Source organism: Schistocerca americana, chromosome 5 (genome assembly GCF_021461395.2).
Source record: "Schistocerca americana isolate TAMUIC-IGC-003095 chromosome 5, iqSchAmer2.1, whole genome shotgun sequence".
Lineage (NCBI taxonomy): Eukaryota > Metazoa > Arthropoda > Insecta > Orthoptera > Acrididae > Schistocerca > Schistocerca americana.
The window spans coordinates 531,800,475-531,814,913 of NC_060123.1; the positions used below are offsets into that span (position 1 = coordinate 531,800,475).

The 14,439-nt window shown below is 40.0% G+C and overlaps 1 protein-coding gene across 1 annotated transcript in view; it reads left to right on the forward strand.

Moving 5' to 3' along the window:
- The first annotated feature begins 2,649 nt into the window (after positions 1 to 2,649).
- Positions 2,650 to 14,439, forward strand: part of LOC124616149 (neuferricin) — a 50,083-nt gene continuing 38,293 nt past the window's right edge. Inside the window, exon 1 of the mRNA XM_047144428.1 lies at positions 2,650 to 3,204. Within this exon, the coding sequence (XP_047000384.1) occupies positions 2,856 to 3,204 (349 nt within the window). The 5' untranslated portion in view covers positions 2,650 to 2,855. The remainder of the gene's footprint in view (positions 3,205 to 14,439) is intronic.

Consider the following 14,439-nt stretch of genomic DNA (forward strand, 5'->3'; position numbering starts at 1 on the left):
ATAAGTTCTCCTGGGCATTGAGTGGACACTGCATATGATGTACAGTCTCCAAATACATTTAAAAAATCGTCAAATTGATATATATATATATATATATATATATATATATATATATATATATATATATGTATATGTATTAAGATCCATGATTTCCCTTTCTGTTGATTTCGATGTAAGAAGCCAAATATTTTACCACTTGTGACAAGTATTAAGCCGTTGCACACTGTATTGTGAAAAGACTGGCATACAAGGAGCTACTGCACATATCAGAGACTTTTGAAATATTAATGTTGTGTGATGTCAGCTGTGACGTATTCAGCTTGCACTGACACTACAATAATTCAAGTGTGGCGTGAGAATTAAATTTTATTATTGTATATAAAGATAAAAGAGAACTGGTAAATGTATGTTTTTAAGAATATTGTAAGCAAACCTTAAAAGTAAATAGTTCAACTGTAGTTTGGCACTCAGTGTCAATATTTAACGGACTGTGTAATAGATCTTTTAAGGGAAAAGAAAAATTACGTAAGGAACAAATACGCCGAATAGCTGCAAAGAATTAATTTATTTAGGGGCGATAGGCGTAGGAGAGAACTTCTCAGATAGTTTTTATTTCTTAAAACAGAAGACAAAAACTTTTATTTATTACTCTTCTGTTCTGTCCCTTAGAGTCTGGAGAGGAATGTCCTAGCGTAATCTACCAGACGCTGTACAACTATTTAGTTGATAAAATAGGTCATCATAAGTATTGGTGTTTTATTCAAAATGGCAGTATACCGAACCTAATAGCTTCTGTCATTAACAATTTGCATTTGCGTAGTAATATTTCGAGCAATCAGTGTGAAGATAATTGATGAAACATAATGGCTATTAACTATCATTTTATTATAGGTCTCATATCATAATATGTGCCCTATCAGACCAGCAACCTGTATCTATTAAATATCAAAGTCTGATGTTTTCTTGTCCGGCGACAGTAGAAATATAATTTGAGAGATCGTGATTCAAACCTGTAATAAGAATATTTATGTCATTATGTAACTAAGACAAGCTTTGAAGCCGAATACAAGATGCAAAAATAAATGTTTAAGGGAAAGGTACTGGGGGCGATATTCTCTTTACACAAAGATTTCCATTGGATTGGCAATTAAAATTAATTTTAAATAAACCAAATTTTCACAAGATGTGATGACAGGACATAACGCTGTGTTTCTTTTAATAGTTTTGTGTACAGTTAAATGCAAAAAATGAAAATATGAAAAAATGGTTCATATAGTTCCTAATATTTATAAAATGCAAATTCCTTTTCCTCAAGCTCCTTGTAGAGCGTGTGAAATTCCCTTTCTGTATGACATAAAGACATTTTTCGTTCCACACTTCTGTCTCCATTCTCTAATATAAAAGCTGCTCCTGAAAGCTGAAAATCATTTGAGCCTGGTACAAGTCCCGCAAAAAACAGTTGGGGACAGCAATGGGATTTGAGATCATGCGACATTGGTTGACTTGTCGTGATGGACAGTGTGAATATAACATGACGTGACAATGTCTTGATGGTTACTGTGAATTGGCGTTGACGCAAATAGGAAACTCAATAATGAAATGAAGACTAAGAAGATCTGGAAACAGATAATGCAGTACTGTAACATCAGTGAGCTCTGCGAAAATAGATTAACTTCCGATGTTAAAAGAAAATGATACTGTAAAACTTTCTTCCCCGTGAAACCTTGACGTGACGAGACAGTCAGTTGATGGCCTGTGTGAATGCCGCCACAATGTATTGTGGAATGTAAAAAGTTTTCGATGGTGTTGAACTACTGTCAATCTTCTTTAAAAGAGTAAACTGCCATTTGCTTGTGTATTACTTAATTACTCTTTTGTAATATCTATATTTCTTCTTTTATGCCATTGTCAAGTACAATGCTAAACGTTATTAAATCATTGTTGTCATACCTGTTACGGCAGTCCAAAATAGATATACAAGACCAATACATGTCTTTAAGATGTAACTATCAAAGAATGTCTACCTTTGGCAGGTACTTCTTCAAGACATGTTCTAATTTTGTTTATCTGTCTTGGACTGCCTTAACAGATATGACATAATAATGATCTCACAACTTTTAGCATTGCACTTGATAATGCCATGAAAGCCTAATTGTAGATAGTACAGAAGATGGATATGGTAATACCCAGTCAAATCGTGATTACTCTTTTTTTCTTTTCTTTAAAAAAATGTGGAATGTTTTGTCGTGAAGTTCCGTTTCTTCCCTTTTTAATTATGAATCGGCCGTTATTGGCCTCCAAACACGGTGGTTGGAGGATGTGTATATAAGTTTTCGTTGTCTCTGGCATGGGATATAAATTCCTTTTTAGATGAATGGGAATGGTATCGGTTTGCAGTGGTAGCAATAAGCATGTTCACTGCACATTACATTACATTAATACTTGATCCATAGATCATGAATACAGCATTTCGTAATGATGTGGAACGAGTTGGTTTAACATAGGCTTTCATTACACAATTTTTTTTAACCTCATTCGCGCGAACGAACGGCTGGCGTCTCAAACAACTAAAAAAAGTGTTGTATTTTTGATCGATATAGTCTCTCGACATTCGAAAATATCGATCGGTCGATTGTATCCTGTGTTTTGACTTTTGTTGCATATTGAGGCATGTGCGTGGTGTTTGTGTTTGTGTTAGCCGGTAACATAATTGATGTCCAGTAACATATGTATTGAGAGTTGATCAAGAAAGAAGCAAACCTTTGACTTTTATTGCTTGTTAATAATAAGAATTGTCCAGAACACAATTAGTATTGCGTGTGTAGTGAAAACAGTGCCTATCTTAGTGTCTGATAATGAACGCGAAAAATGTGTTTCTAGTTTCCTTCTTAATCACTGCAGTTGCATTTTATTTACACGAGTACCATTTATCTACATTAGTCAGTGTTTTCAAGTTTTCGCCTTATTTGAATAGCGTCATGATAAGTGTTCATAATGTGTTACTAACTTGGTTTGGAAGTGTTAGGAGTCAAGAAGATTTAGGCGTCAAAAACAAGCTGAAATCTACGACGGTATTTACTCCTGAGGATCTGAAGAAATTTAATGGTGAACGTGGTTTATATTTATCAATTATGGGCAAAGTTTATGATGTAGGAAAAGAGAACAAGCATTATAAGGCCGGTGCAGACTATCACTTTTTCACAGGTAAATGTTCAATGTGTAATTATTCCAGTCGGTGACGAGAAGGTAAGGGCAGCAGTAAGATCAATATTGCAGTTTCTTGTATCGATGTACAAACACGCTACAGCACTAGTCTTACCCTAAGTATTTTTGTGATTGTCAATAATGTAATATACCAGCAGCTGTATTACATTGCCTGTGCGGCTGTGATGGCAAAAAATGTAATATGTTAATGTTATAAAATAGCAATTTTGCTAGCATTGGTTTTTGTTTAATATTATTGTATCATTAGTCTCTACCCTACGGCATCATCCACGTATGTGTTGGACACATATCTTCAATACACCTCCTCCTACCATTAAACCACCTTCTGCCTCTGCCTCACCCTCCATCTGCCCTGCTACATTGTCCAACCACCTCTTCTCTGTATCTCCACCCCCCCTCTCCCTCAGTCTCTTCATTTCCTCCACCCCCTTGCTCTGATCATATCTTCTCCCTGTATCCTCTGTTGATAACCTCCTCTCCCTCTCTGTTTCCACCTCTATCTCCCCATCTTCCTTTTCCACCTGCCCTCTGCCCCTCTACACCTTCCGTCTCCCCTTGCATTCCCCTCCCTTCCTCTCTCCTCTCTTCGTTCATTTCAGCCTCCCCTATGCTCTGTCTGTCCCCTCCTCTGCCTTTCTCAACCTGTTCCCAGCCATGCTCATCAACACATGCAGTCCCTGCAATACATTTCAATAAAGTAGGCCGATACTATTCCCACAATATGCTTGTCGCAAGGCAGGCTGCACATCAGGGACATGAAAATAATTTATTTTGCCTCTGATGTACAGGTCGCCATTTAAGCTGGTTGATAAAGCAGGCTGTGATACTACAATTCAACATGTTTTGGGCAGCATACATGTCGAAGCTCCTTACTTGTAGGTTGCCCTGCAAAGCAAGTTGATTGGCAGGCCGATGATGTTCCCACACAGCATGTGGTCAGGCAAGGCAGCCTTTGCCAGGGGTTTGGAAAAACTTGGTTTTGCCCATATCTCTGCTATTGGAGCTAGGAGGTTTTAAACCCTACAGTGCTGATCCTCTGAGGCCTACAGTTTCTGTGCTAAACTTGTTTGAAACCAATCTAGGGGTTTGGGAGAAGATACTTCACGTATACATGTGCACTCTACTTTTTTTAAATTGCTCTAAGATCTTTGAACACAACTTTATAGCAAAAACAACAACCAGCATAGGCCTAATTTTCTTAAATATTTGTATTCATGTGTATTAACAAAGAGAAATGAGTGTCTGTCTAAACATTTGAGACTACTTTCAATTCTTTATGTTAAAGTTGCTGTAATAGATGGCACAAAATTACTTTATTGTCTGTGTTGTATGAAAATTCTCAGACCTTTAGCAGTTATGTGGTTAGTTATGAGGAAGTATTTCCTGATAACAAGTAGTAGGAAAAATAGCAAGTTTTTACTTGACAAGATATCACATGTGTGCCAAAACTGGCAAGTGCACAAATATTAAGTTTTGAAACTTTACGAAATGTAAAAAGGTAGCTAGGCCTACCTCCAACTGCACAGGTAATTCACAACTGTTGTAAGACATGCTGTACTATTCCAATCGTATAACTAGCCTATGTGCCACTACCCATAAGAAGTGAAATGATAATCTGCACAAGTTTACTAAAGTGATAGGCATGGTTCAGCCAATTGGTAGCATACGCAGAACTGCAGTTTGTCTGTAAAAGGAGATTGCTTACAAAACTCTTAATTAGGCCTTACGGTCATTACTGGATTACTGGTCAGATGTGAAGTCCATGTCAAGAGGAACTATCAGATGAAATTGACCATAGGATTAGATGATAGCAATGTTAATAATCAGAGGCTTCTTTGAGTTGTATGAGAAAGTTACAGGAACACAAGAAAACCTTCTGCACCCTATATCCTGAATGTTGCTTAGAAAATTCTAAAAACTGGCTTTCAGGGAAAAAAATATATTTTTTGGCTCCTGGTCCTCCAGTACTACACCCTTTTTATTAAGACCATGAAGAAAAGATCTGGGTCAACGGAAGCGTTCAATTCCACCCGTCGGCGTTGCCCCGTGACATAAGGCTGTTGTGGTGTGTGACATCACGATGGCGCAGAATTTAGTTTGTGAGGGTGGCGTGTTGGTAGGTGTCATTTTGATGTGATCGGTGGTGCTCTCTGGTGGTGTGTTTATTTGTTGTGTGTTAGGCGATGTTTTTGGTTTACTTTGCGTGTGTTGTGTGTTTATAGGTGGCATATTGTTGTGGTTGGTGGTTCTCTCTGGTGGTGTGTTTATGGGTAGAGTGTTATGTGGCGTATGGGGTTCATTTGTATGGTAGCATTTCATGTGTGTGGTATCAGTAGTGACTGTGCTTTCAGCGGAATATTTTTCAGTGAGTTAACGATTTTGGTTTTGTTATGTCAACATTATTGTAGTTTTTTTCTGTTCATCGTGTGTGAATTTTGGTAAATTGCGATGTTTATGTCTTTGGAATGACGAGGTCAACAGTTTACGGTTGTTGGCAATGGTGGGGGACAGTGCGTTGTCTTTAATAAAATTTCGTCAACTATTCGGATTTTTGGATGAAGTCATGCAGTGTTCAGTGTGTCATGAAGAAATGAGGCTTACTAAAGTTCCGTCGTCTTGGACCAGGGACGACTGTATGTGGAGATGTCGTAAGGATAACAGGTCAAGTGAAGATGTCAGTCCATGGGTGAGGGAGGGGGTCAGGGGTGAATAGTTTGTAGTATACTAGACCTAACTAGATATATTGAAAGTAACGATACTGTTGTACAGTTTTGACCACTTGTGTCACCATCGGTAATTTTTTTCTCAATGGAGGGAGGTATGGTGAGAAACTGATCTGTAGCATAGTGCAAGGTCTGGGTTAAGTTGGGAGGTAAGATAAGTAGTATTGTTGTGGATTAGTGAAGCCAGAATATTCTTCATCGTAACAATTAGGATTACTGATAATCTCACACAAAACCTTATCATAGGAGTCCTGTTAGTTTACTGGTTTTTGTTTTGGTAATAGTTTCGTGCTGTTGCTGATATCATTCATGACTTATTGCATCTCTGATACTGTGAAACACATCTCTTCTAATGCAAGCTCCTTGCTTTCCATATTTTGGGAGTAGGTAGTATGGACCAAAACGTCAACATAGGCTCTAGTAGCACACTTTTGAGAATGAGCACTTACTCATCTTTGCTACTGTGAAACACACCTAATCTATCTCAGAGCTCATAAGTTATGCATTTTAGAGCCCACATTTACTAGCCTTTTTTTTGTTTTGGTGTAAGGAATGTGTTCTGAAAGTCTGTAAAGGGAAATTAATTTTTTTTACCAGTATGTTACAAGTTGGAACACAAAAGTTTACCTTAACATGAAAGTGGCTGAATTATAACACAGAATATTACCATTTACCAGCTGGAAGCAGATCTCTTTCACTAGTTTGGAATGTAACACTTCTTGCTGTGCAAGAGAGGGTTAGGTTGGAAGAAACAGCACACAAGAAAATTCTTTCAGACGCCAGGCTAAGGGTAGCTCCAGCCAGGATGAAACATATTGCATTATGTATCATTGTCATTTGCGTGACCCTTGTTCTTAGATGACATTTTTGTCCGGTCCTTCAAAGGTCCCATTATTTCCAAGCTTCCTCCAATTAGTTAACTGGATTTAAACGTTGAAATTAAGCTAGTGAATCGTGGAACTTTTTTCTCGTCCATCATCTTGCTGCTGCACACAGTGATGGGAGGGTCAAAAATGTCTACCACAATGAAGCAAATAGTACAACATGAAAATTAAGGGAAGTGTTTGAAAAGAAACCGCATGTTAACTTCTGCATGACAAAATTCAAAAAGAAGGCGCAGTATGAGAGTCTCAGAAATTGATGTTTTTATTAATATTGAGTGTTCAGATGGAATACATTTCACATATAATGGACTACACGTGAATTACTGAGGGTAAATGAAAAAGACAAGTTTCAAATTTGTATTGTAGCAATCACAGTGGAAGGAACACGGAGTAATCAAAAATAAATAAAATAGTGTGAGAGTTTCTATGAGAACTAGGCACAACAGCAGTGCACTAAGCATGAGATGCAGCTTCCAGCAACCAACATCTGCATTTATAAACAGCACACAGTATAAAAGAAACTTCAGACCACATTGCAGAAGAGTTGAAGACCCACAAGAATAAAGAAAACACCGGCTTCCAGATTTAATGATATTTGGAAAACTTGAAGAATGGGTATCACCTGTCAATCTTGACCCCTGAAGCCATCAAGATTGTGGACACCCCAATTGCAAGCTTCTACAATTTGGTGACCATGACGTTACTCATCACACACAGGTATAGACATAAATAATACAAAAAATATTTAATATAATAGAGGGAAACATTCCATGTGGGAAAAATATATCTAAAAACACAGATGATGTGACTTACCGAACGAAAGTGCTGGCAGGTCATTAGACACACAAACATACACACGAAATTCAAGCTTTCACAACAAACTGTTGCCTCATCAGGAAAGAGGGAAGGAGAGGGAAAGACGAAAAGATGTGGGTTTTAAGGGAGAGGGTAAGGAGTCATTCCAATCCCGGGAGTGGAAAGACTTACCTTAGGGGGAAAAAAGGACAGGTATACACTCGCGCACACACACACGTATCCATCCGCACATAAACAGACACAAGCAGACATTTGTAAAGGCAAAGAGTTGGGCAGAAATGTCAGTCGGACAGAAGTTAAGAGGCAAAGATGCCCGTCTTTCCCTCTCCTTCCCTCTTTCCTAATGAGGCAACAGTTTGTTGCGAAAGCTTGAATTTCGTGTGTTTGTTTGTGTGTCTATCGACCTGCCAGCACTTTCGTTCGGTAAGTCACATCATCTGTGTTTTTAGATATAAAAAATATTTAATTGTAGAAATAACATGAAACTAATAGGACAGTGTGGAATTAGGTGGTTTTGGACAGAGGCAGAATAAATATAGGCCTACTGTAGTCTCAATAATGAAGAAATATCAAAACAGTATTAACACTAAAATCAAGTACACAAAATCCTTAGTAATCAACAAAACCACCATGCTCATTGGTTCTTCATCGCTAGGGGAATGATGGAATGACTGGTGCAGCACTACTGCATCAAATTTTGCCAGAAACTGGCCAACAACCAGGTGGAAACCATTCGGAAGATTCAGACGGCTTTTGGTGACGATGCTATGGACACCACACAGATTAAGGAGTGATACAGCTGAATTAAAGACAGCTTCATATTGGTGGAGAGCGAACCATGCTCTGGTCTGCCACCAACATACCAAAATGACCAGGTCATTGCCGATGAGATTGTTGTGGTGATGCGGGACAGTCGTGTAACTATCAGAGAAATTGTGGAAGAGGTGGGCATCATAACTTTTTCGGCACATTCCATTGTGACCAAAGTTTAAACCATGAAGAGAGTGTCAGCACAATTTGTGCCGAAGCTGTTGACGGCAGAGCAAAAGAAACTTAGTATTGAAATCTCACAGGACTTGCTGGACTCCACAAAAAGTGGCCCCGACTTTGTGAACATCATAATTACTGACGACAAATCCTGGGTATACGAGCATGACCTGGAAACCAAATCTCAGGCATCACAGGGAAAGCATTCGTCGTTACCAAGACCAAAGAAGGCCCGCCAAGTGCACAGCAATGTCAAAATGATGCTGACTGCACACCATAGGGTCAAAAAGTCACCAAAGATTGCTACAGGGATGTCTTCTGTCACCTATGTGACACTGTGCGACACTAGAGACGACTTGTGGCCAACAGGAAATTGGCACCTCCATTACGATAATGCTCCAGCACATTCCTCACATATGATTCAGACTTTTTTGGTGAAAAACCAGTTCCCTGTGCTTCAGCAGGCTGTTTACTCTGCTGATATGGCCCCCTGTGACTTCTGCCTGTTCCCCAAGCTCAAGAGGCCATTGAAAGGAATGCAATTTTAGACAAGCGAGGACATTATTGCAAAAATGACAACCGAGCTAAACTCTATTCTGAAAGAGGCTTTTTTGGCATGCTTCCAACAATGGTTGTACTGGGAGAAGTGTGTGGAGTCCCAAATAAATTACTTTGATGGTGATTAGGTGTCCAACACTCCAGGCTTTCCAGTTTTTTTCCTGGCCGAAGATCAAATATTTTTGTAACAGACCTCGTATAGCTAAAATGAATTCTACAGAACCACAAAACCAAAACTCGTCCATGTAACTAATATTGAAAACCTAACCTCACCAATGTAGGTAAAACAAACTCTACAATACCTACCAATCAGTGTTGAACATAATTACCAACAATGAACAACACAACTAAAAAAATCATAAATTTTGTTATACAAGAAATAAAGAATTATACACATAAACAGACATACTATGCATGCTACAATAAAAGGCAATAAAAGCCTACTTACCAATCAAAGTTAGCAGACACATAAATTTAGCAATCTAAATGATAAAAAAACTAGTGTGCCATCAACACCACCTCTGCCCCACTCAGGGGACTCACAATGCTTTTGTGAGTATGTGTGTGACAAGCACAAGACCCCAAGCAATTGAAGCACTTTCTTTCTTTCTTATGCTGCAGTCTTCCATCTTCAACTACCCTTACTTCTCATTCTTTCTCTCGTGGCAGCTTCCCTAGGTTCTGCCTTCTTTCATCAACATCTTCATTTATTTGCCTTACACCATTTTTCAGCTGAAGTAATTTTGGTCTCTTTTTGGGTTTGACTTACATTTTCAAAATTTTTTCTGTGGTGTTGACCGACTGGGGAAGAATGCCTTACATAGCGTGCCTCCTGCGTACAATGTTGACAAACCTCTATGCACAATAAATGCTTTGACTCATATATTCACGCAAAAGCCAATGTGGTAGCCAATCCAATGTGGTGGGGCTGTTATGTACTCTTTCTGTTGAACTCCTTGATGACACAGGGATCACACTTCAGATGCCTGAGCTGGCAGCGCCCCACATGTGCCATGGAGTAGGTGCCCACCTTCCTGGGCTGATGTGTCTGGTGACCCTGGCTGTGGCTGGATGGTGCTCATGGGAAGAGTCCATGATTGTAGTAAGTTTTGCACATGAAACTTATCAAATTCAGCCTACACAATGGCCTTCCGGACTCGGTCCTCGTAACAGACAGATCTAGATATTTCAACATGGACAGCTACAATCTACTGCTTTCTGCACCCTTGCTACCCCATGGGAAGAGGAACAGGCCAGATATCTGGGAGTAAAACTAGTTACTCAATACCTGGTGTTTACTAGAATAGATAGTGATACTTCTATGGTGACTAAACCATTGTTTTTTGTGGAGCACATAGAAGACAAATTTGGAGAAGTTGACTAATTGGGAAAATTGTACAAGGCTTCCTGTGCTCCACATTTTTCAGGCATGTGAATGAGTGGGTGACATACCAGTTACTACTGTACCATATAAATCTTTGAATATGGTGCAAGGAATTGAGCTAATCTTGAACATTGAAATGTATGTTTTGTCTAGCACATACAAAAAAGGCCCCCAGGATGACCACACAAGGGCAGTCATCTTAGCCTATTTGGGAAATGTCCTTCCAGAAAAAGTTAAATTTATGGTGTGACATGAAACTTTGCCCTGCCACCTATGACATTTATGCTTTGGCTGTATGTCACCCCACTGCAAGAAGAGCCAAAGTGCAGAAACTGCGGATGATGACTCCGTGAGGGTGATCCTTGTGAACAGCTTCTTTTGTGTAAGTGTCCTTAACTCTATCCTCCACATTCACCGATTTGTCCAGTATGTAAAAAAGCAAAGAAAATGCTACACTGTAAATCATTGACTGTCAGTTATACAGTGAGGCAAGGAAAAATTATAAATGCCTGCATTCTCGTGACATGATGGCCAATTATGCAAAAGTTACTGCTTTCACCTCACTACCTCAATTTTTTTTCACTCCAGATCTACCACTGCCATTTACTCTCATGGTTCACATGACATCACCTTTGTGATCTGCTACCCCTGCCAGTCCAGAGAAATAGCTTCCTCCTCCAGCATCAGTGGAGTTCAGGCAGACACAGCACTTTTGACACTTGTTCATATTTTAAGTAACAGAGAGACTGGTTGGTTGGCCACAACTGGAATTCAGGAGGAGAGGTTTACAGTATAGATATTAAACACACATACAAATAAATACAGTACTATTAGCTTTTGGAACAACAGGTTCCTATTTCAGTGCAGAAAAGAGGAAATATTTGGGGGAGTTTGGGGTGAGGGATAGATCATTCAGAATTCAGATGGAAAAAGGACCCCACCTTCAGGTGGAGGTAGGAAGACAAACATGAAGGAAAAAGACATGAAAGAGAGGAGTAAATTATCTAATAGTTGCAAATGCCTCAAGATGTCCCCTATCAGCTGATCCATTTTTTAGTTTAACTGTGCCATATATTCCCCAACCCTCTGAGGTTACTGTGCCTTCTGTGAAAACTGTTCTGGTCTTGAGAGAGCATGCAGAGTGGTCTATACATGGGTCCACATGGATGATGTCATATGAGAAGTGATAGTAATGTGAGTGCAAATGATCACTCCCCTCCATCTTTCTCCTGATTGATGATTTCAGTGCATACCAGCCTTAAGGGAGAGTATCACATCATCTGTTAGTGCCTTCTGATCGACCAAGTTTCATTTCATCTCAGTGGCACCCCTACCCACTAGTTCCACCCACAATACTATTTTGTTAGTTGCTCTTACAATTTCTTGGCTTAAAAAATGGTAATTCTTTCAATAGCAATCACTTTCTGATGACCCTGTTTTCCTTGTCACCATCCAATGGACCAATTGTATACCTCTGCAGTCACCTTCATTGCCTCTGCATGAAATCGTATCAACAAGGTCATCAGAGATGCCTTTGCTGCAGTCACCCACAATGCCGGTACTCTGCCCCACCCTCGCCCCCCTGCCCTTTTTATGGGCCTCTTCACCAGCAGCTGGTACCATAGTGGACCGAAGACATTGCAACTGCTATTCCAGACTGTTGAAGGCCCAGGCAACATCTCAAGTGACATCCTTCGCAGACCACCCTCATCATTTTTAAGTGTCTCTGTGCAAAAGCTTGCTACTTAATTAAAAGTGGTAAGAAGGAATGCTGGAAGCACTGCCTTCTCCTTGAGAACATTAACCTCTTCTTCCCAGGTGTTGGCTGAGTTCCATAGTCTGCTTTGTTACCAAAGATTGGCAATGTTTCGGAGATTGCTCCTACTGAACCATCGCTTCTTTCTGAACCCCTTGCTGCCCACTTTGTGGTAATGTTAGTGTCCTCTTCTTACCTGGCTATCTTCCAAATGCATAGAAGATTATTTAGAAACTTGTCCTGCTTCCCCCTCCCGCTGCACTGCCATAGTCCTGTGTCTTGTAATGAACCTTCCACTGACTGGGAATTGCTTCAGGTTCTTAACATATATCATGATATTGCCCCCTGCACTAATTCAGTTTGTTATCAGATGATGTCACATATGAATGTGCCTAAGATTCCATCTACTCAGGGTCACAAATTGTATTTCCCTAAAAGCTGTTTTCCTGTCATGACAGAGAGACAGTGCGATCCACTCCAATCCTAAAAACCACCCTAAAACCCAATGCCCATTGAGAGCTACAGACCAATTGGCCTCACAAGTGTATTCTGTAAACTGATTGAAAGAATGGAGTCCAATGATTATGCTGGGTTGTCCACATATTGGTAAAGTTTCCAGGAGGGGTGATTTACATCCAACCAGGGTTACTGCTCAGTTGCACCTTTGGCTTTGAAATCATTGAGACCAGTACATCGTCACTGTGGAGTAAGGATGGTCAGTAGCATCTTCCAGACTTGTTCTGTACACAGTCTCCGCACTGAAGTTAGTTGGGAACTTCCCGCCGGCCAGGGTGGCCGAGGGGTTCTGGGCGCTACAGTCTGGAACCGCGCGACCGCTACGGTCGCAGGTTCGAATCCTGCCTCGGGCATGGATGTGTGTGATGTCCTTAGGTTATTTAGGTTTAAGTAGTTATAAGTTCTAGGGGACTGATGACCTCAGAAGTTAAGTCCCATAGTGCTCAGAGCCATTTGAACAATTTTTTGGGAACTTCCCTGTCCAGTTGTGATGGTACCGAATCTTGCTCACTTACACAGTCACCATATGACATTTCCTTATCATCTGAATTATCCAATGCTTCTTTCATACATGGGGTGTAGGCCACCTAATATTTGTCTTCTGGTGGGTTTCCCAATTGGAATGTGCCTCAAAATGCTCTGCCAGAACTACCACCTGTTCCCATAGAGTGCAGTGCCCCTACATTCCTGTGCACTTCTTCTTTGTTAGTACTCATACTACAGAAGAGGTCTGATTTATTTCAAAGGCCTAAAGTTTTAGTCTTCATGTCATTTTGGTATTTATAACATTGTCAAGGCTTTCGTAGCCACTTGTTGAACAACTGCCTGTTGGCTTCTGTATTGGATTCTTTGGCTGATGTTTGTTTGATTTTTCTGAAGTTTCACCAGCACAAGTAACTGGTATTGTCAAAGCTTCACCTTCCATTGATGGTAGTGGACTGAAGTTGAGCTTGTAGCCGGAGATTATTGGTCATTTCCACCATGGTTCTCCCCTTGCTGCCTACAACGGTAATTCGCTGCAGCATGGGAATCCAATATCCATTTGCCTTGAGACTTCCTTCTTTCTTGTTGAAGCTATTGTCATGTTTGTGTATTTCTATAGCTTATCTGAACAAGTGGAGTGATAGCCTCTCTATACTGCAAAAATTTCCATGTTGGCGAGTTTTACTATGTGGTTGGTCTTACGCAGTGTGTGCTCCACCATGGTTGATTTCTCCAACTGCCCCAACCTGTAGTGCCTCTTGTGTTCAGTGATCCTGATGTTGATTGATAGTCCAGTCATTCCAACATCGACTTTTCAGCATGTACATGACATGTGGTGTATTCCTGACATTTCAAGTGGGTTTCTTTTTTCCTTTGCCGATCTCAGACACTCTTTGATCTTCTGTCAGTTGTCTTTATGCTTTGTTTGTGCAGTATACGGCCAATTCTGCCCATCACTCCGGGAATGTATAGCAGAAAAGCCATACCTGACATTTCTTTTTCCGATGTGTCACTTTACCGAGTGTTTGATTCTGTGACACTTCTTATATGTAACTGGTGGTGTACACATGGCTCCTTAGAATGCTTTTCGGGTGTTGCATGTCTTGT